The 21803-nt window shown below is 46.5% G+C and overlaps 1 protein-coding gene across 7 annotated transcripts in view; it reads right to left on the reverse strand.

Moving 5' to 3' along the window:
- Positions 1-21803, reverse strand: part of LOC138248869 (zinc finger protein 436-like) — a 150402-nt gene that overhangs the window by 86402 nt on the left and 42197 nt on the right. For 4 of the 7 annotated variants that reach the window (XM_069202831.1, XM_069202833.1, XM_069202830.1 and 1 more), the window contains exons 6-7: positions 12595-12690; positions 12411-12508 (exon numbers count right to left, since the gene is read on the reverse strand). In XM_069202831.1, coding sequence (XP_069058932.1) covers positions 12411-12508; positions 12595-12690 — 194 coding nt within the window. Of the gene's footprint in view, positions 1-12406; positions 12509-12594; positions 12691-21803 lie in introns of all 7 variants that reach the window. The other 3 variants (XR_011194650.1, XM_069202832.1, XM_069202836.1) reach the window with 1 other exon arrangement.

Here is a 21803-nt window from a genome sequence, read left to right on the forward strand (position 1 = left end):
ACATCTTGTACATGTAGTGTTAGTAACAGGATGGCAAAAATTTAAATCTGGCGTTGGCTTTAACTGGAGCATAAGCCGTTTCCTATTCCTTGTCAAGTATGAGTTTCTAAAAATTATTCTGCCATTTCTGTCTCACCATTAAAGGGGACCATTTTCCATTTGCTTTGAGAGCCCCGATACCAATCTAGGACTTCCTTCCAGTTTCAGCACGGCTTCTAATGTGGGTGACGGGTTAGGAGTTCTCGGAAATTCAGGCCTCGCTCCCCTTGCTGCCTTGGCCACTCTGGCACAATGTAAAAGCCGCCCTGGTCCGACAGCAACTACTATCTGTGCACCTGAAAATGTAAAGAACGAGACCTCTAGAAACAAATGTAATGTGTTGCACCCCTCCCTCTGTACACTGACAAGTCTTGTCCATTTCAACAACGGGAGAGAGCACATCCTCATTCAATTTGCAAATGGTGGCCTCCGTCGATCTTTCGTAACTACCATCTCCCAGGCCGCCCTGGTCAGCTGTATGATATATGGCAGTGATTCGAGATCACTCTCCCTGCATATGCAACTCCACCTCATGGTGCCTTCAACCAGCTGCTTCTCCCAATTGTTGTCTTCTTCCAACCAACTACCTGATGGAGGATAGAAGCTATGTAATATAATTCCAGGTCTGTGAGACCCGAAATCTCCCTCCCGGAGGTCTAACTTCACTCTATTCATGGTCGCCTTGCTCCTCTTTCCTGCCCAGACTAATGACATCAAAAGCTTCTCTAATTCCTTAAGGGTGTCACATCTTAATGTGCAGAGGGCGTGTTGTATGATATAGACTTCTCAGGCTACTGCTTTTTTTTTCAGTTTCCAACATTGGGCCAAAATCGGTGTGGTTTTCGGGTACCAATCTTGCCAACTTCGCTAGAGCAAAGATGGCAGTCTTCCCTCTGTTAATGAGCAAGCCAGACGCTTTCCCAAATGATTCTAGTTCCTCAGTAGAACCAGCAGTGTCTTGTGGTTGTCTGATGTATACCAATGTGTCATTTGTATATAGGGATACTTGGCGAGTCCTGCCACCCCTTCCCAGCCTCCAAGCTCAGCCTGGCTGCCAAGGGCTCTATTGCTATAGCACACAGGAGAGCGATAGGTAACATCCCTGTCTTGTGCTGCTCTCCATCTGCCACACCTCCAAATCCAGACCTTCCCATTTACCCTGATCAGTATATAGCAGGTGTACCCAACTCCTGATATCTGGCCCACGGCTTCCAATGCTAACACAATGTACCAAGGTGTTGAATGCATCCCTCTATCAATCGCGACTTGCACACATTCATTTTCCATCTGGTCAGCAGGATGCAGTACTTGCTTGAGTCTTCTTAAATATAAAAGGGAATTCATCCCTGGCATAAAGTTGTTCAGTTCTTCATGGATAAACACGGTTATCACTCTATTCAGCCTAGAGGCCTGCAGTTCACTCAGACATTACGCTGTGTCGAGTGTGGCTTTATCAGCTTTGACCATTTTGTTATCATGATGGCTTCCGTTACATTGGCTGGGAACCTACCCAGCACCCTAGACTCTTCGAGTACTTTCCTCAACATCTCAGAGCCAATGTAGGTTTGACAATACTATGCAGGAAGGCCACTGCCTTCGTCATGTCTCCTACCGCCTCTGCTCTTTCCTTGCTCTGTAAATCCTGATCAAGATTGACAATTTGTTCTTGTGCAGAAATGGGAGCATAGGTCCCTGGGCTGGCTTTAAAGTGCTGAGTCAGGTACCTGTGTGAGATACATCGGTGAAGTTGTGATGTAAACCTTGTGTTGTTACTCTTGTTCATACACCCCATTCCTTCCATATGTTCATATATATTAATGTTCATTTATACATGAGTACATGTTTTTCACGAATACATTTTAAAGTGAATGCTATTAAGTTTGCCATGACGTCTATGTCGCCTTTTTTACTACTAGTTCTGCAAATATCTTTCCAACAGTATTTTACCTTGTACATTATTAGAGATGTTTTTCAAAATAGTCAACAAGGAACTTTCCTTGATAGGAGAATTAGAACTAGGTGAAAGAGCATCTGATTTAATTGCGGAGTGTTAGGTTTATAAACAAAATAACCTTATGTTTATAGTTGTTCAAAACAATTTTTTTTAAAGCATCTAAGGCACGGCAATTAATCAACATGGTAGATGCCATTCCATGCTTCGACAGGGTTGAGGATCTGCAGAGGTGACTGCAGGGCAGGGAGTGTCAGCTAAGCCAGTCTACCTCTTGACTGGCACGTTAAGCCCCTACAACTCAGAACAATAGTCCTGTTTGTTCTCTTAAGGCATGTGGGAAAGTTCAAGAATATTTAAAACTCTGACAAGCTTTAATATGTACAACAGATAATTTATCTAAAGACAAGGAGGGAGGGGTTTCAGCAGATTGCTGTAAACCCTGAATCATGTTGCATTGTTCTGTCTATTTGTTATTTTACCTCACTGTTTCTAAGGGCCTTTTGGGGATTTACGCCATTGGACCAGGAGTGCTAGCTTATCTGTTGCGTTTGGATTTAGCATGTACTGTGTATGCATTCGGTGCTGAAGCAGTCAGCAGTTCCACTGAGCAAAGAATAAGTCTTCAGCGTTGACTGCATGAAGGATGTTCTTGGCTAAGCCAGCCCAATACCACAGGGACACTAAAAGGTAAGTAGGTAAAGAATCTCATGGGTTACTTGGAGGCACAGGCTTCAATCATAATTTAAATAGGTCAGGAAAGAAGGCAACTATTTATGAAGCATTAAGCAGCCCTTTGGTGACAGAACACTTAGACAATGGTAATATGGATGTGATACAGCCTTTCACCAGATTTCAGTCCTCAGCTGCTAAAAATATAAGTAGAAAACGGGAAAGGAGAGAAGGAACACATTGTGCAGCAGTGACTAAAAGAGGTAGAGAGGAGAATGTCCAGAAACATGACCACCAACATGTACAAAGTAGCCAGAGTAGTTCCCAGGGTGTCCAAGAATAGCGATAAGCCCCTGAAAAGTGGTTCCTTTTACTTGGATCAACCAGGAAGCAGGCTCAAGGAGACTAGTGCAAGCACCTTTAACAATGGTTGCTGTAACCACAAGGCACTTTTAGGTTTGAACGTAAACATCCAGATCAGCTGTGTGTTCCTCCACATAGATGGGAAGGTTCTGGAACCACAGGTCACATTACAGGATGGTTGGGATATTGACTACAGAGTGGTCTCAAGGCCACTTTGCACCTGACCTTTTCTGCAGACCATGTTTGCAGTGAACAATGACTGACTATACTCGTACTGTTTAACTAAAGAGGTGGGAGAGGACGTTTTAGGTCTGTCTTTTATCCTGCAGAATCAGACTATTAAACACAACAGTATGAGAACAAACAAGGCACACTAGACATGTGTACCATTCCCCAGCAAGCAATGCATGTTGGATCCTTACTAAAAAGATACTTCACATAGGATGCAGGGCCATCACCCACACTAGGTGACATGCTTCATCACAGGACCCCCCCCCCCCCCCCCCCCCAGCCTGGCTCTCTTACGTAGGAGCATTTAAACTTACTGATCAATCACTGCACTGGCGAATAACCAGCAGAACCTTCTGGTTCAGTTGTGAAAATGCCCAGAGATTAAAAGGGTCTAAGGATGACCAAACTACGAATGCTCTTGGCCTACCTTGAACCACAGGTAACGTTTGCAGGTCTGTACGACGGATATATGAAAATTAACTCCTGCAGGTCCAAGGCTATTATACAGTCACGCATATCCAGAGCAGACAGAAACTGCGCAAGCATGAGAGTCTTAAACTTGTCTTTTTCTACAAAGGCATTCAGATGTCGAAGATCTAAGATAACCAAAGTCATCCATCCTTCTTCAGAAAAGGAAATAGCGAGAGCAACAACCTGCCCCTATTTCCGAGTCCAGAACCATCTTAGTGGCTCCTTTGGAGATGAACGTTTGCACTTATTGCATAAGAACAGACAGGTGCTCCTCCAAGAGTCATTCTGATGTGCGAGGAAGGTGTGCTGAGGGAGAAAGGAACTGTAGGGCATAGCCCTGCTGAACTATTTGGAGGACTCATCTGTTGAATGTGATGGGCCACTGTCCTGGAAGAAAGTACAGCTTTCCATAAGGTGATTGGCGCCAACAATTGCAACCTAAGGTGGCTTGGAAGCGGTTGCCACAGGGAGAGGGGCTGAGAGGACTGATGCCAGTAGCAACTTGTGTACTGCCTGCCAGATCCATGTCCTTGATTACAAAAGGATTGGGGTGACTGCAGAAGGGTCTGGGGAGTCTGGTGCTGCCAACTCCCCGGAGTAGTCTGGGAATTTCCTGAACAGGTGAGAAAACTGTTTGGCAAGGGTCAAAAGACTTAACGGAGCGTGCTGTGGCCCTACTTTTCTTAAAGCATTCTTAGGTGGAATCATTTTTTTTCCCTGACATGAGCGAATGAAAGGAACACTCATAAGAAAGGCCTGCACATCTTCTGAGAAGCCTGAGTACATCCACACGTCAACAGAAGACTACACTGGTCCCAAACCCTCGCCTCAGGCAATCAGTATTATCACAGCCAGCACGAACCATGTATTTAGATGCATCTTTACCATTTAGCATCTTTTGAGTTAAAAAGGCCCCTAAATTCTTCTGGGACCATCGGCAAGATGTCAGTGGCCTTGTTCCTGATGGCATGCCTGTACCGGCTCAGTAAACAAAGCTGAAGAGAACATTTGCTGGCCGAATACGTCAAACTTCAAATCCCTGTCTAAGGGTGGGGTAAATCGGGGGCGACGGTCATGGGGAATAAAATGGGGATCAGTTTACTGGTGGAAGACTGGAACACCAGAATCTTGTGAGGGGGGATGCTGCATAAGAAAACATTGTTAATCTCTAGGTGGCAACAAACTCTGGTGAGAGTAGAAACCAAAAAGACAATGGAGCCTCTGAGGAAGCCTCTGCAGCAGTGGAAACACAAGGATTAAACTCCAGTTGTAAAGGGACCATATGCGCTGTAGCATATTCAGAGGATGATCCCAGTCAGGGTTGGAGATCAGCGTTGGTATCGGATTCCAATTTAATGTTAGAGGCATCTACTCTGGCATTGACAAAGGGGGGGGACCAACACCCATCTTAAAGCCTAGGTGGAAGTCTGCACCGGGTAGGTACTGAACCTGTGCTAGGTCCAAAGAGGTACAGCCATGAAAGAGGATGGAGCAGACGGTGGGAATCAGATTGGGGATGCTTGGGATCCGAAGACACACCTGAGGGAGCTAAAAGAGTCCTTAAAGGTCTCGACCTTCAGAGCTGTTGCCCGTTGCCTCAGAAACTGAGTAGCACCGGTACTAATTGCAGGATCAACTCCTGAGTCAGAGATCAGGAGCAAGATTGATTGGCACCTTTAACCCCCTTGGGATTTTTGTGATAGAGAGTGGCAAGATGGGATTCAGTCATGCTTTGCTTTCCTATGTTTGATTCTGACCATAATAAACTTACATTTTAGAACTGCAGTTAACTTACAGAAGGTAAACTTTGCAGTTCACATCCATCATTTATATATTCAATGGCATGTATGGCTGTAGATACACATGCTCTGCCTACTTCCTCCATCTAGTGTTGGGTTCGGAGTGCTACAAGTTGTTTTTCTTCAAAAAACATTTTCGAGTCACAGGATTGAGTGGCCCCTCCTCCTTAGCGATACTGAGCACGGGCACTGAGTCCTTTGTTAGACTGTTTTCTCTCCACCGTCTGGTTCGGACGCATATCCTTTGCTCCGTCTTCGACAAGCTCTGGTCTGAGACTTTCTTTCGATCTATCCTTTATTTGATGGTATTGTTATTTTGATAGCGTTTTTCATCTTGCATTCGTACTTTCTAGGTCGTCGGGGAACAGTACCAACTGCACACCCTACGGGGCGGGCTTTGCCTTGCCTCGGGGATACTTCCATGTGGCACTAAAGAAAATGCTGAACTGATGGAACGGATATTGTTCTGTTTCTGTCCTCGGTGCCACTCCAAATTCCCCCACATGACCTTTGCCAGGTGTGTAACGTGAACCTCTCACCGGATCACCAGAAGGCTACCTGCGACGCATGTTTATCGTTCAGACTGAAGAAGACCCTTCGGGACCGAAGGGCACGCAGGCTGGAAATGGCGCATAAATCCCCAGCGGACACCCTTGACATCTTTGGGGAAGAACACGTGCAGGAAGAGAACGAACAGAAGGCAGTCTTCATTCAAGATTCGGACTACAATATTCAGTCCGATATGGAGAGCCACAAGGTACCGTTGGTGCAGCAAGTGTGTAGAGTAGCACCTCCTGCCCCCACTAAGACTCGTTAAAAAAAAAAAAAAAAAACCCTTACTGACACCAGGCCATGATCGGTCTCAGACAGACATTATGCTGCCCTGCACGTTTGCTCAGCACTGAAAAGAATGAAGACTACTGCTGCACCTTCATTTCGGTTCAATTGCTAACCACAAAACATTAATCACAGAGTGTATCGGCTTCGAGGCGAAGCAGCTCGGTATTAGTTTCGGCATCAAAAAAGGTCTAACGGCCGAAATCATCAGTACTGAAGACACTACTCAGTCGGAGTCAGTGCTCAACTACACCATCTCCTATTAAACAGATACTAGAAACCATGGACGTTAAACAGCGCCGGTTGTATATTCAAAAAGGGACAGGACATATTGTGGCTACCCCCTCTGTTACTTTTAAGAGGAAGCTAACTTTCCAGGAGGCCTTGGACACCTCACCGCCTCCGAAAAAGACCTTAAAGAACAAAGCCACCACTTCCTAAACCAAGCCTTTACCGCCTCCTCCACCACATTCATCACCCCTACGTTCCCTACACCTCCTTCTCCTCCTCATTCTCCCCCCTCTCCCACTGCTGGAGACCTCACCCCTCAGGGTTCACCTTTGTTTGTAGGGTAATACTTAGGGGACACACATCCAGACACAGACCCTTGGGACTCTTATGATCCAGATCCTTTCGTAAACCAGATCCTATCCCCACTTGTATCCTGAACTGCCCACTCTTCTAGAGGACACTACTAGCTACCAACAGGTCATTGCTAGAGCAGCCAATTATCACACTGTGCAGCTTCATAAAGACCCAATAGAGCAGGACTTTTTGTCTGATGTTTGCCATCACCAACACCCACAGAGACGTTCAGTTTCTCCCTATGCTCCCAGGGATGCTTCGTCACGCAGACAACATCTTTAAAGAGCCTGCTGGCTCTAGGATTATAACATCCAGGGTGGACAAGAAACACAAGCCTGCACCTTCTGACCCATTATTCATCAGGTCCCACCAGATTCCATAGTGGCTACCACCGTCAAAAGGAGAACTAACAGCTGGGCTACTGGGGACTCTCCTTCACCAGAAAAGGAGAGCAAGAGAATCGATGCGGCAGTCAAAAGTGTGGCTGCACAAGTGGCAAATCATTTGCATATTGCCAATTCACAGGCCTTCCTCTCTGGGTACGGCCGGGCTCACTGGGAAGAGATGGAGGAGCTCCTCCAATATCACACAGATGAGCACCAAAAATGTGGGCAGCAGATTGTTTGCCTCTCTCAAACAATCGCAAACAAATTTAATCAGGTGTGCATTTGATGCTGCCGATATGGCTGCACTTGGGATAAACAGTAGCATCTTATCGAGGAGGTTACCTCGAATTACCTTCTGAGTGTATGGAAATTCTTAAGGAAGCTCATAAGCCAACAACTAGAGCATGTTACGCAACGACATAGAAACATTTTGTTTTTTACTGCCAATCAAAAAACGCTGGCCCCATTAAAGCATCTTTCTTAACATGCAAAAAGCAAACTTGGCTTACACTTCAATCCAATTACATCTTGCAGCCATAGCTGTGTATTTACAAAACGGACAATATACTTCTCTGTTCAGAATTCCAGTTATCAAAGCCTTCATGGAAGGACTTAAGAGTAATTCCACCTAGACTACACCCAGTCCCATCCTGGAATCTTAATATAGTACTCACTAGGCTCATGGGCCCTCCTTTCGAACCACTTCATTCATGTTCTCTTCAGTTCCTCTCTTGGAAAGTGGCTTTTTTTAGTCACTATTACATCACTCAGACATGTAAGTGAGCTCCAAGCACTAACTTTAGAAGAAGCTTTCCTTCAAATACACAAAGACAAGGTGGTCCTCGGTACAAACCCAAGGCTCCTACCGAAAGTAGTTTCTCAATTCCACATCAATCAAACCATTGAGTTACCGGTTTTCTTACCACAGCCTGACTCAGTGGCAGAAAGAGCACTCCACACTTTAGATGTAAAAAGGGCACTTGCGTGTTACATTGACAGGACTAAAGAATTTAGGAAAACAAAACAGCTTTTTGTAGCTTTTTCACGACTGCATAGGGGTAATGCAATCTCAAAAAATGGCATAGCTAGGTGGTTCGTTAAATGCATACAAACTTGTTATGCTAAAGCAAAAAGACAGCTGCCACGGACTCCAGTCCACTAAGAAGAAAGGTGCCACTATGAGGTTTTTGGGAAACATTCTTTTAGTTGACATTTGTAAAGCAACGATTTTGTCTACATTGCATACTTTCACAAAGCATTATTGTGTAGATGTACTAGCACGTTAGAAAGCCAATGTAGGACAGGGTGGCCTAAAAACACCGCTTTTATGGAGGAACTGCTTTGCAGTCTATCCAGAGCATGTGTATCTACAGCCATACATGCCAGCAAACAGAAAATGATACTTACCAGGTAGACATCTGTTTGTGGCAAGTACTGCTATAGATTCACATGCGCCATCCAACTCCTCCCTGGACGCCTGTGGCCATTTCAGTTATCTTATAATTGTATTTATTTTTACATATTCTTGCAAGGACATCTTTTGCTACATTCACCTACACTCTCTCTCACCGGCCTGTGGGAAAACAATCTAACAAAGTACTTGATGCCCATGCACAGTATCATCGAGAAGGAGGAGCCACTCGATCCAGTAACTCGAAAATGCTTCTCGAAGTTGTCAACTTGTAGCACTCTGAACCCGACACTAGATGGCGGAAGGATGCAGTGCATGTGAATCTACAGCACTACATGCCACTAACAGATTTCTACTGGGTATGTAACATATTCCTTCTTGCTGGTAGATAAAAACTGCAACATGTCTCGGACTGCATCACAGACCCATCTGAAAGACAAGAGGCATGCCTGCTGACTCAGAACATATGTAAGCTATTTGGAATCGCCCTCTAGTCTCACCCATTTAAGGCAAACTACCAACAACTCTACGTTTCTCACATTACAAAAAGAGCAACACCCCCTAACAAACTAATGGCAGAGCATCATCATAAGCTGAATCAGACTCCAGTCTGCAATGGAAACTCACAAAGCAATTTTAAAATGCACCAGGGCCCCTATTTTTAATTTACAAGTACGTCTAGAGAAGCATTAGGCTTACTGTGGTATGACGTGTCAATTTCAAAGTCTAGATTTGAGTAGTTAAAGGGAGTTCATCATCACAGTTCTCAGGCAATATATTAGAAACTGAATAACCTTTTGTCCGCAATGTCTTACAAGATAGCAAGTCAAGCCCACAGGGACACCATTTACTCGGAGTCTCTCTCTAACCAGCTTCCTGGGTATAAAGAGAGGGCCAAGCTTGAACACTAAGCTGCTCACACTCACAGTCTCCCTTTCAATCCGACAACAAAATAAAAAAAAATATCTTGACAACCACAGCTTGACGGGACTCATGCAAACCACAGATAAGCCTTGCTGCTTGACAATACCCAGTTAACATTTACATGCTCAAGGGCCATGGGCAAACTAGAGCTCACTCCAAGTGGTCACCAGCAGGAAGTGATCAGACACAGCAGAAAGCCATGATGATACTGCCAGAGTATAAAAGCCTCTTCAGGTTTTCCATTTTGTTAGAATTTAAGACAGCCAGGTTGTGGCATATGCGCTCATCATGCTCAAATGTCAGCATGCAAGAAATAATCATTGATCTCCACTATGGTTCTGCAATTGAATCGGACTTGTGCATCTCTTGATATGCTTGGTCTTGGGGCACTGCTGGGATTGTACTACACAAAGAGGATATATATGTGTTTCAAGTCATGACTCTCCTGTGCCTTAGAGACAGTGAAGAGAAGTAGGAATTTAATTCTCCCATGCTGCTGGTAGCTAAGGAACATTTTAGAGGGCAGGTGAAATGTGATTCATTTTTTTCAGAATTAAGCAGAGACTGGCTAAAAATCGGCAGTCTCTTTCTTTGGGCCCCAGACTAGGCAATACTGCGGTCCTCAAGTTTCTTTCAAGTTTAACCCAGTACCCATGATCTCTCAGTGACCTTTACTACAGCTGATCATTACAGGTTGATCTCAACAGATAGAAATATCTAGACATAGAAAAGGATCTTAGTAACCTAACCGGCAACTAGGTGAAGTGAGTTCATAAAGCATGGGCAGACTGCCATAATTGATGAAAACACAAGAAAGACTGACCTAATTTATGGGTAGAAGAGATCAATTCCTCATCTTATTGAGACAGGCGCATCTCTTTGCTTGTAAGATAAATTTACAACCCCTTTTAACTTCCCTTAACAATCACACCATTGTCCAAAATCCAAAAGATACCACATTCTGGGCAACATCCCTCTAGGGCTAACAATCTAACCAGTCAGCAGATATCAGCAGTCTACTACACCATTTGCCCAGTGGTTCAACTAAAATGGTAATTTATGAAAACAAAATTGCCTTTTTTCACTAAACCCTCAATGACAAAAGACAAAAGGTCTGTATCACTGGTGAGTAAGTCTCCAGTTATTCAGACTGATTCACATACTGCTATATTCTTTTTCCACAAGTCACTCAAACACTGCTTCACTTCGTCAAAACAAATGTCATGAAACTATCTCCTTTTTCACAAATAAAATAATTTCTCTCAACAATAAATGTCCTCACCTTGGCATCAAACACATCAGCTGCTTCCACAACACTTTGCTCCCATCAACACAGAAGAGCTTCCCTTGATCACAAAACATCTCAAACTATCAATTATTATTTTGCTTTAATACAAGTGTGCCCCACCGAAGCCAATTTGCATCTGTGTTATCAGGAAGGCTCAGTATTAACAATGCTTCTGTCCCCCATTTGTAGAAACCATAGAACTCCCACTTGCAACAAACCAAAACTCAATCCCATTCCCCTTGTAAATTATAGACCCATTTCAAACTTACCATCACAAACAACAGACAGACAGATGGTCCAACCAGTTCATCATTTATTTACTTAATAAAGAGTAGCTTCAAGCCAACCACCAGTCTGGTTTCCAAAACCGCCACAAAACTGAGACTGTCACCTAAAAATCTCCTGGACTGATATTTTCCTGTTTTATATTGGACTTGCCTTTTCATTGATCTGCAACATTAATAGGATAATCAAACATATGATTTTGCCTGCACACAGAGAGCTGTGGGTTATCTCTTGCCTGGAAGTTGACAATGCCATTCTTGTCTCACAAGCCTGGAAACAAGATTACAATCCACAGCAAGACTACCATCTTCAAAGAAAAACGTTTGACCCTATCACACTAATCCTAACAGCTTACGGTGGACACCCACTGCAAAAAAGAAACACATTTCAAATTGGATGTGCTGTATATAAAGCTATAAATTAGAATAAACCTACTTTTTGCGTCATCTATTCACCATATCGATCAGATAAACAAGCCTCAGCAGCAGAAACTCCTTTCACATAGAAAACCCCACATTCAGAACTCTGGAGGCTTGAAATGAATATTTTGCAGAAGCTGCTACTACCCTCTGTAACTTTCTTCTCTTCTGTCCTACAGATGACATTTAAAATCCCATTGAAAAATCCACAGAATATTCACATAATGTTTTCTATCCAACCTTGTTACATTTTAAATTCTAGCTCTCCATTGTTATGACAAAATGCGTAGGGTTTTCTTTTAGAAAAAGGCTCTAAAATATTGTTGATGCAAGAGGGCAGCAAAGAAACAGTAAATTAAAATAAAACACCATTAAAAATCCCATTAATAAGCACTAAATAAACATGAGCTGCAGGGCTGCATTTATTTTACACTAATTCAGGTGATATTTAAAAGCGGCAGCATGAACAATAATAAGTTTGGGTGCATGAATGCAGTGGAAATCAGGAGAATGAACAAGAGAGGCGGATGCATTTGTCAAACTGGATCTCCTTAGTAATCCAATGGAGCTAAAAAAAACAATGACACAATGAGGAAAAATAACCATAAATGAGTGACCATGCAAAGTGAAGTCATAATGGAAAAGCTGACTGCCAAGGAGTACAGAAAAAAATAACACTTTATGGCGTGGGCTAACAGAGGCCTCTTCACATGTCTTTTTCAGTCGACGAGTGTCATTTACTCACCTACATGATTGACTCTTCCTTTGCTCTCAGAGTTCACTTGGTCCACCAAACAAGGCTCTTCCTCCTCTTTAATGTTTGATGAACTTGAGGTGTCTGCCATCCCTTTAAAAGACACGGCAGTAAATCTTTGGAAATAAATGAGACTGGTAAGAAATATCTGTGGTGTGGAAGGGTCTCATAAAACTCACCCGTGTTTACTTGTACCACTACCATGTCATGCTGGGAAACTGTTTCGTTGTCAGCTGTAAAACTCTCTGTAGGTCTAGAAGCAGCAGAAGGATCACCTGAAAGAAATGTAAAAAGAATGGGATTCATTCTACCAAAATCTCAGCAGAGAGCCATCAAGAATTGGACAAAACATTAAATTCAGATTGTTCTGCATTATCATCTCAGTGAACTATATAAAAGCTAACTTAATCTGTATGAGTTTGATGTTATTTTTCATGTGTCATTTAGCAGTTACTTTACACAAATGCAAGTATGAGACATCACAGCACACTTCTAATTGGCACGTATACTGGGAAGCTTTGAGATGATACAGATTCACTGATTCCTCGCTTATTAATTATGACAATTTTCATTCCTTTCACGGAGAGCATTTATCAGTCGTGTGTAAGAATATTCAATTAGCTCACTTCGCCAGATAAATGCGCCAGTCACTAAAATCGCAATGTCCAACTGACAGTGATCAACTAACAATGTTATAACAGTAATCCAAAGCTCACCAGGTAAGAGAAATCACTAAAGCCCAGACATCTCCAGACAGTATTGCACAGCAGGAGGGAGACCGGTCTTCTTACACTGCAGCAGGAGGGAGACCTGTCCTCTTACACTGCAGCAGGAGGGAGACCTGTCCTCTTACACTGCAGCAGGAGGGAGACCTGTCCTCTTACACTGCAGCAGGAGGGAGACCTGTCCTCTTACACTGCAGCAGGAGGGAGACCTGTCCTCTTACACTGCAGCAGGAGGGAGACCTGTCCTCTTACACTGCAGCAGGAGGGAGACCTGTCCTCTTACACTGCAGCAGGAGGGAGACCTGTCCTCTTACACTGCAGCAGGAGGGAGACCTGTCCTCTTACACTGCAGCAGGAGGGAGACCTGTCCTCTTACACTGCAGCAGGAGGGAGACCTGTCCTCTTACACTGCAGCAGGAGGGAGACCTGTCCTCTTACACTGCAGCAGGAGGGAGACCTGTCCTCTTACACAGCAGCAGGAGGGAGACCTGTCCTCTTACACAGCAGCAGGAGGGAGACCTGTCCTCTTACACAGCAGCAGGAGGGAGACCTGTCCTCTTACACAGCAGCAGGAGGGAGACCTGTCCTCTTACACAGCAGCAGGAGGGAGACCTGTCCTCTTACACAGCAGCAGGAGGGAGACCTGTCCTCTTACACAGCAGCAGGAGGGAGACCTGTCCTCTTACACAGCAGCAGGAGGGAGACCTGTCCTCTTACACAGCAGCAGGAGGGAGACCTGCCCTACACAGCAGCAGGAGGGAGACCTGCCCTACACAGCAGCAGGAGGGAGACCTGCCCTACACAGCAGCAGGAGGGAGACCTGCCCTACACAGCAGCAGGAGGGAGACCTGCCCTACACAGCAGGAGGGAGATCTGTCTTACACTGCACGAGAGAGAGCAACTGATGCATGGCAAACCTACCTTTGCAATGAGCCTGACCATCCCAATGTGCTTCATTAGGAAGAATGAGATAGTTTTCCACCACTAAAAAAATGCTTGAGCAATACTGCTGGACAATGCTGATTAAAGCATACTGCCACACACATTTAAAAACATGCAAGCTTGAGACGCAGAGGCGGCATTGGTAAGCAACAGGATAGGACATGGGCACCTATTTTACTGTTCTTACAGGAACAAAGACACAAGGTGTACTAGTTTGAACATCTCCGGGCTACACAGGCAGACAAAGGAATCACTCAGGAGGGTCCATGGGTTGCACCTGTGACTGCCACATGACATTCTGCTGTGTGTTCAAACAAATCTAAATGATGTGAGGCACTCACACATGAGCTTACAGCAGTGATGTGCATGACATGTTTTCAGTCCTTTGGCAGTCAGAAGTTACTGGATGATATCTGTGTTTATACCTCCACAAACACTATTAGGTACCAACTGGATAACCAGACTCCTCCTTTTTGACTCTTCAAGTACTCTCAAATGATACAGTGGGCGGAAAGTAGAAGAGTGATGTGTGAGAAGGTAGAGGGGTGTGTTGTAATATTAGCAGGAAGTGCTAGGAAGCAACATTAGAGCAATATTAGTGATACTGAAAGAGGCAACAGAAGAGCAGAGACTCCTATGCCTACAATAAACATCAAATCACCCTGAACTCATAAAACGGTGATGATTATATCAAGACAGAACTCATCTAATTTATCAAAAACAGCTAGCAAGATATAGCACAAATCTGTCTCAATTACACAAACCTTCACGGCTTTGATCCAACTTTCACTGAATGCCAAGTCACTTGGATTCCTCCCAACTGCATTTCATTTATTCATGTATCATATTTCCCATACATAAAGGCATATTTCATTTCACATCATTTATGCAAGTTCATCGCATAGCAAGTTGATTTATTATAGGTGCAACAATTCCTCTTATACGTTATGTCTCAATAGTGTTATGATGAGTAGCAGATTTCAGTGAATATCCACCAGGATTCGTAAATTGTACACTAATCACAAGGTTTGACCTTTTCAAAACAGAAATGAATATTTAAGTCAGATTCTAGGGCCCATTAGTGGAGAGTCATCTTCATATTTTCCTGAGAGCTTTGAGCACTGCACATTGGATGCTGTACATTAAGTGAAGGCCACAGGCTGGCAATGCCAGTCTTAGTTGTACTTTCACAGTATGGAACGCAATAACAGAGCCAAGCTGCTTCCAAAGCCGTAGCAGACTGAAAACAACTTTATCAGGTATTTGTGAAAGGCCCCTTGAGATTTTGTGTGGGCATGAGGCAAGAAAAGCTGAGGCTATTCGCCATTGGGTGAATTGTTGTAAACTGTATTTAATGCCTCAAGCACAGCTGGCAGTGAGTATATTTTACAAAACGAGTGATTGTTTCTTAATCACTGGCTTTAAATCTATTTTTCAATTAATACTGCCTTTTTCAGTTTTTGAACTTGTTTGGTTGAATAACAAGAATCTTTCTTGTTGTGGGGTGTATTTTCGGGATAATTTTTTGCTGAGGCAATAAAATCTAAACTGCAACACACTGCATCCAACTAAAAGTCAATGTTGCTATCTACTGCGTCTGGGGAGACCTGCTTTCCAGTCTGAATGCAGATTGAACTTTGCGTTTTCATACACTTCAACCTCTCCATGTGAGGCCCATGTTTCATTGCCTGAACTGTTTTCGGACCAGCACATTGATCATTCCTCTATTACTACAAGCTGTGCTCACTGTAGATCGCTGGGACCGGATTCAACCACTCACAGTGCATCTGGTGCTTTGCAGTGCAACATAACTGTCTATTGCCAAACTACTTGTGCCGACGCATTTGTTGCAGCAAACGTTTGTCAGAACTACCACTCTCACCATTCACAGAGACGTTTAGCGTCACCTTGTACGTCAACCCAATAGTTACAGCTGCACCTTCGACTTCACCTTTCATGCCACATCTGCTGCTGTACTCCTCTTCAGTTGAATTCTGGGTTCAGTATTGTCTATTGTTGTGCCAGTGCAAATACTTCCATCATTTCCAGATGCAAGTACGACTTATCAAGCAGCATCGCCTTCACCTATATAGTCTTTCTTCAGTGCTGCAGATTTTTAAGTCTCATCTTTTGAAATGCCGTCAGTCTCATAATGAAATGAACGCAGTTAACCATGAGTAGGGCAATCAGTGGTTGTTTGCCTATATGGCGGTCATGAGCCAGCTTTTTGCTTTTTAATCCCTTTTTTATTTTTTGGGTTTTTCTACCATGCTCCGTAGTTGAATTAGACACAAGGCTTTTGCCGCTAAAACTCCTGCAGATAAGCGTGCCATCCCCGAACGACATAGCGACGGAGGGAGACCGCTGGACTGGGGAAGGTCCCCGAATGCAGGACGTGCGTGGAGCCGGAATCAGCCCGTCGGCTCCGGGGCGGGCTTGCGGCCTTCCTGAGTCGCGGCTTGGTCAGTGTGGACCAAAGGACCGGCCCCGGCCGACTAAATCCTGGCGCGGGAGGCCGAAAGCGTGAGGCCTCCCCGGGAGGAGCGGAGGCGGCGCCAGGCGACGCTCAGCCCCAGGAGCAGTGGGAAAAGTCGGAGGTGGCCGGCGGGGGAGGCGCGGGCCGCCCTTTCGCCCGACGGGAACTGAGCCCCGGAATCAGCCTCAAAGGAGCGGAGGAGAGCAAGAGACAACGCGGAGCAGCTGCAGGGGCCCCAACAGGACGGCACCCCGTGGGGGAGCAAGTAAAAAGCTGAATTTAATAAGGAGAAAAAAAAAAGAAAGAAAAAAAACTAAGGAAAAAAAAAAAAAAAAAATATGGTCAAAAGGCACTACAGAAGGGGAGTGGCAGAACCCCAAAAGCCAAAATAAAAAGAATAAAGAAAATAAAAGAGGAAATAGAAACTGCCCAGCCTAGAGTGAACGGCTGGCCCAGAGGCTGAGTCCCCCTGGGGGCTATTACCAGAGCGGCTGAAGTCGGAGCCCAGTAAACGGGCAGAGGGTGTGGACTCCTCCGGTACTGCGCCGACAGGCCCGGCCTGCCGCCGGTCTGGGGACCAAGATCGACCCCACGCTTGCTGTGACACGAGAACGTGAGAGAAAGAGGGCCTGAGTAGTGGCTCGGGCCTGCGTCTAAAGGTGCAGTCCTCCCCGCCCGCCCTGGCCGATGCCCCCAAAGGCCCGTCACAAGAAGAAAATCATGGACACTGCATCCCCACCAGCGCGCAAGGAAATGGAAGAACAGCCCCACCTGCAATCCAGCGTACAGGAAACCCTGGACAAAATTCTGGGGGCGATTGAAGACACAAAGACTACGCTACAACACGACATCAACCAAGTAGCGGTCGAAGTGGGCCTCCTAAGGGCAGAACACCACAAACTGGCGGACAGGGTCAAGGAAACGGAATCCACATTGGCAATTGTTGGACCGAAACAGAAGGATCTTGCGGCGGAGGTGACTTCCCTGACTGCTAGAGTAACACGCCTAGAACAAAGGGCCGAGGACGCGGAGGGCAGAAACAGGAGGAACAATGTGCGTGTGGTGGGCCTTCCTGAGGGAGCCGAAGGGACCAACATGGTGGACTTCCTGGAGAAGTGGTTTAGTACAACGGTTGCGCCTGGATGCCTAACGCCCTTTTACACACTGGAACGAGCGCACCGAATGCCATCGAGACCTCTGGCCCCTGGTAGGCCATCCAGAGTGGTGATTGCCAAATTGCTGTACTACAAAGACAGAGACACTCTCATTCAGAAGGCCAGAGAGATGGGCCCTTTTAAGGTAGCAAATGGGGAGGTGACGCTATTTCCGGACTATACTCTGGATGTTCAAAACAGGCGAACCTCATTCCTAGCAGTCAAAAGGGCCCTTAGAAACGAAGGGATTCAATATTCATTGTTGTATCCGGCCAGACAGAGTGATACTGGATGAGAAAACCACCTTCTTCCAAACGCCAGTGGAGGCATGGGAATGGCTCGAGAAGCAGGGGCTCTGAGGGGGGGGGGGGGGAGACCCGTCGGTGAGGGAGCGACTGCAGACCGGACTCGCCGTGCTCGTGAGACGCGGCGGCCTGGGAATAGACCGAGGCTAGCGCCAACACAAAGGATAAAGACAAAAGAGCGGCTCTGGAGGCTGCGGCCCGAGTAGTGGTGGAGCTTCCTCCCCGGGGGGCTCCGGCTCAGGAGAGGACTCAGATGATACAGTGGTGTCTTCAGCTGAGGTCTCGATCTGCTCGACACGTGCCCCCAAGGTGACGCCGCGGACCGCTGATGAGTTTGTTTAAGCGTTATACGAGTGGACCTGGCGATGCGGCATAACAAAAAGACGTGTGGTCCCTCCGGACTTGACCGCCCCCCGAATCAGTACCTCGCTGGTCTAGCTAACCTGGCGAGAACTGTAGCTATATGTTTGAACAAGTTGCACTGTTGTGTGATTTTCTGGGCTACCTGCAGGTTAGTAGGTGCCCCGGGGTGGGGGAGTTGGGTTTTACAGTTATCAGTTAACTTGGCTAAGTGGGTGGCTATACACGATGGTAGTAAATGTTTGAACATGGGCAGGAATAGTGTGGTAACCGGGGGGAGCCAAGGACGCTATTATCAAATTACCTTATTAAGATGGCAGAATATAATCTCTTAACATGGAATGTCAGGGGGATGAGCACACCTGCCAAAAGACACAGAGTCCTCACCTACTTGAAGAGAAGAGGGGTGCAGGTGGCAAAATCTGCAAGAGACCCACTTGATAGCAGGGGAGGTTGAGAAATTGAGACGCAGATGGAGGGGACAGGTGTTGGCCACAGAGTACTCAGCTTATGCGTGGGGAGCATTGATATGGGTCAGGGCCGGGGTCCCACTGATAATAGACTCATCCAACATAGACCGAGAGGGTAGGTTTGTGGTGTTAGAAGGGAGACTGCAAGGTATTCCAGTTGTCATGAGTTGCATTTATGCTCCCAACCAGGACCAGGTCCCCTTCCTGACCAAACTATCGAGCCACCTCACCCGCCAATGCGCAGGAGAATTGCTAGTGGGGGAGGGGGGGGGACGGACGGACTTCAATGCAATACTGGACATTAACATGGACAGATCGACCCCACCGCTGCAGGGCGCAGCGTCCACTAGAATAGCCAAAAAGCTCTGTGAATGGTTGGACTCCTGGGGGCTTGTGGATGTCTGGCGGGAACAACACCCAAGCGACAGCGACTATTCTTACTACTTAGGCCTCCACCGGCTGCACACAAGAATTGACAGAATAACTTGCACCACGGGCCTGCCGCGTTATGTGACCCACGCAGAGTACCTTGGCCGCACACTATCAGACCATAACCCCTTACTGGTGACACAAAGTATTTTGGGGGACAGACCCCCAATACCATCATGGAGACTGTCCCCCACTGGGTTAGGTGATCAGGCGTATAGAGAGGCCCTTCGTGTCCACTTGACAGAACATATCAAGATTAATAGCGGATCTACCGCGTCTAGGGCCACAGAGTGGGAAACGCTTAAAGTGGTGACGAGGGGTTTCTGCCTGGGTCAGTCAGTGGGGGTGAAACGCACACTTGAAAGGGAACTGACCTCCTTAGAGAAGAAAATACACGAATGGGAAGTGAGACAGGATTCTGGAGCACAAGAGAACGAGGAATATAAACGTGCCCGTAGAGGACACTCCCAGATAGAGGCACAGCTTAGGTGCCATAGCACACAAAAATACCTGACATCAGTACAATCAGAGGAGGGTAGGTCAGGAAGGCTTCTAGCCTGGCTGGTACGCCCAGGCGGAGGGGGAGAACCCATCACAAGTGTGCGAGACAAAGAGGGAATTTGCAGGCGAAGCCCAGGCCCAATCAATGATGCTTTTAGGGGATATTATATGCACTTGTATAGGAAACCGCAAGACCTAGGGGTTGAAGCCTTTCGGGATTTCCTGCAGCGTACCGCTCTCCCGACCTTAGACCCAGAAGGGATAGATAAGCCTGGGGGTCCGGTAACAGAGGAGGTAATAAGCGAGGCCATATTGCAATTAGCTCCCGGAAAGACCCCCAGTACCGATGGCCTCCCAATGGACTTTTACAAAAAAATATAGGACATTGGTAGTGCCCCAACTGGCTGAGGTATACGCGGAGGCTTTGCGCCAAGGAGAGCTACCAGTCACACCGCGGGAGGCCTTGGTTGTGCCGCTACCCAAAACAAAAAACAGAGAGGCACCAGTGACCGACTTCCGCCCTTTATCAATGCTGAACAGCGATTTTAAGATCCTCAGTAAGATCATGGCTAACAGATTACTCCCCCGAATGACCACACTAGTGCACGCGGACCAAAATGGTTTCGTTCCTGGCCGCAGCACATTGTTGAACCTGAGGCGGATCTTTGTTATTTTACACATGCAAGCAGCAGAGACATCCCCCACAGGGGCCTTCTTAGCAGTAGACTTCGAAAAGGCCTTTGACTCGATCAGGTGGGACTACCTCAGGGCTGTGATGCTAGAGATGGGACTAGGAGAAAACTGGGTGAAGTGGGTGGACCTACTGTACGCCTCCCCGCTAGCTAGGGTGAAGACGGGCAGAACAATATCTAATACATACCCGGTATATCGAGGAACCAGGCAGGGATGCCCCCTATCCCCGCTGCTGTTTGCCCTGGCAATTGAGCCCCTAGCGGCCAAACTGCGACAGGACGGAGTCAGTAAAGGAATTATCCGGGGCCCAAATGAGCATATTATTTCCCTATACGCAGACGACATCTTGGTGTACTTAAGAGACGGATCCAGTGGCCTCCCGTGGGTTTTAAAGAACCTAGAGGACTTCGGGGAACTATCGGGACTGCGCCTTAATCGAGGCAAAATATTTGTATTCCCCATAATGCCAAACAACGTGTGCCCCGAAACGTGCCCTAGAGATGGGAGTTGGGCCCCGCGAACTTTTCTGGGGATCAAGATATTCCACGAGCTGGCCGACCTCTGGGATGGCAACTTGGGTAGGGCACTCCGGTCACTGCGCACCTCGGTTGGGTTCTGGCGGTCACTGAAACTAACAACAATGGCTAGAGTGGCATTGTCTAAAATGGGGATGCTGCCCTGTCTCCTATACTTCTTTGCTAACATACCGCTATGGGTCCCCCCCGGCGTGGTTTCGTGAATTGAACGCATGGCGTCGGGAATTGATATGGGATGTAGGTCGTAGGCGCTCAGCACTGTCAACTATGTGCAGACCGACGCAAGCTGGGGGTCGGGGGGCTCTGACTTTGAGGCATAATATTTGGCATCCCAGCTGCAGTGGGTGGCGGGCTGGATGGTGGGCAGGGGGCAGCTGGACCTATTTAACTCCCATGGCTCATTGGACATAGACCGAATAATAGCGCGTATGATAGGGAAGAAGCTTTCCCCCCTCGGGGACAACTTAATGACTAGCACTGCGTCCGCGTGCTGGAAAAGGTGTATGAGCAGGACTGGAGTTAGTCCACCCTACTCTCAGGCGCTGCCACTCACGGTCTTGGTGGTGGAGCCGAAAGGAACCAGGCCTGGGGGACGAGAGTTGGGCACATGGACGGATGCAGGAGTGATGACGGTGGGGGAACTCTTTAGGGAAGGTAAGCTACAGAGCTTCACTGAATTGGTGGGAAAGGGGATCCCTCAGGGTCAATTTCTTATGTACAGGAGGCTAGTGCACACTCTGAAGGACCATTGGGATACGATTAATGCTGAACCCAGGGTTCACGGAGTATTACACCTC

Source organism: Pleurodeles waltl, chromosome 8 (assembly GCF_031143425.1).
Source record: "Pleurodeles waltl isolate 20211129_DDA chromosome 8, aPleWal1.hap1.20221129, whole genome shotgun sequence".
Taxonomy (NCBI): Eukaryota; Metazoa; Chordata; class Amphibia; order Caudata; family Salamandridae; genus Pleurodeles; species Pleurodeles waltl.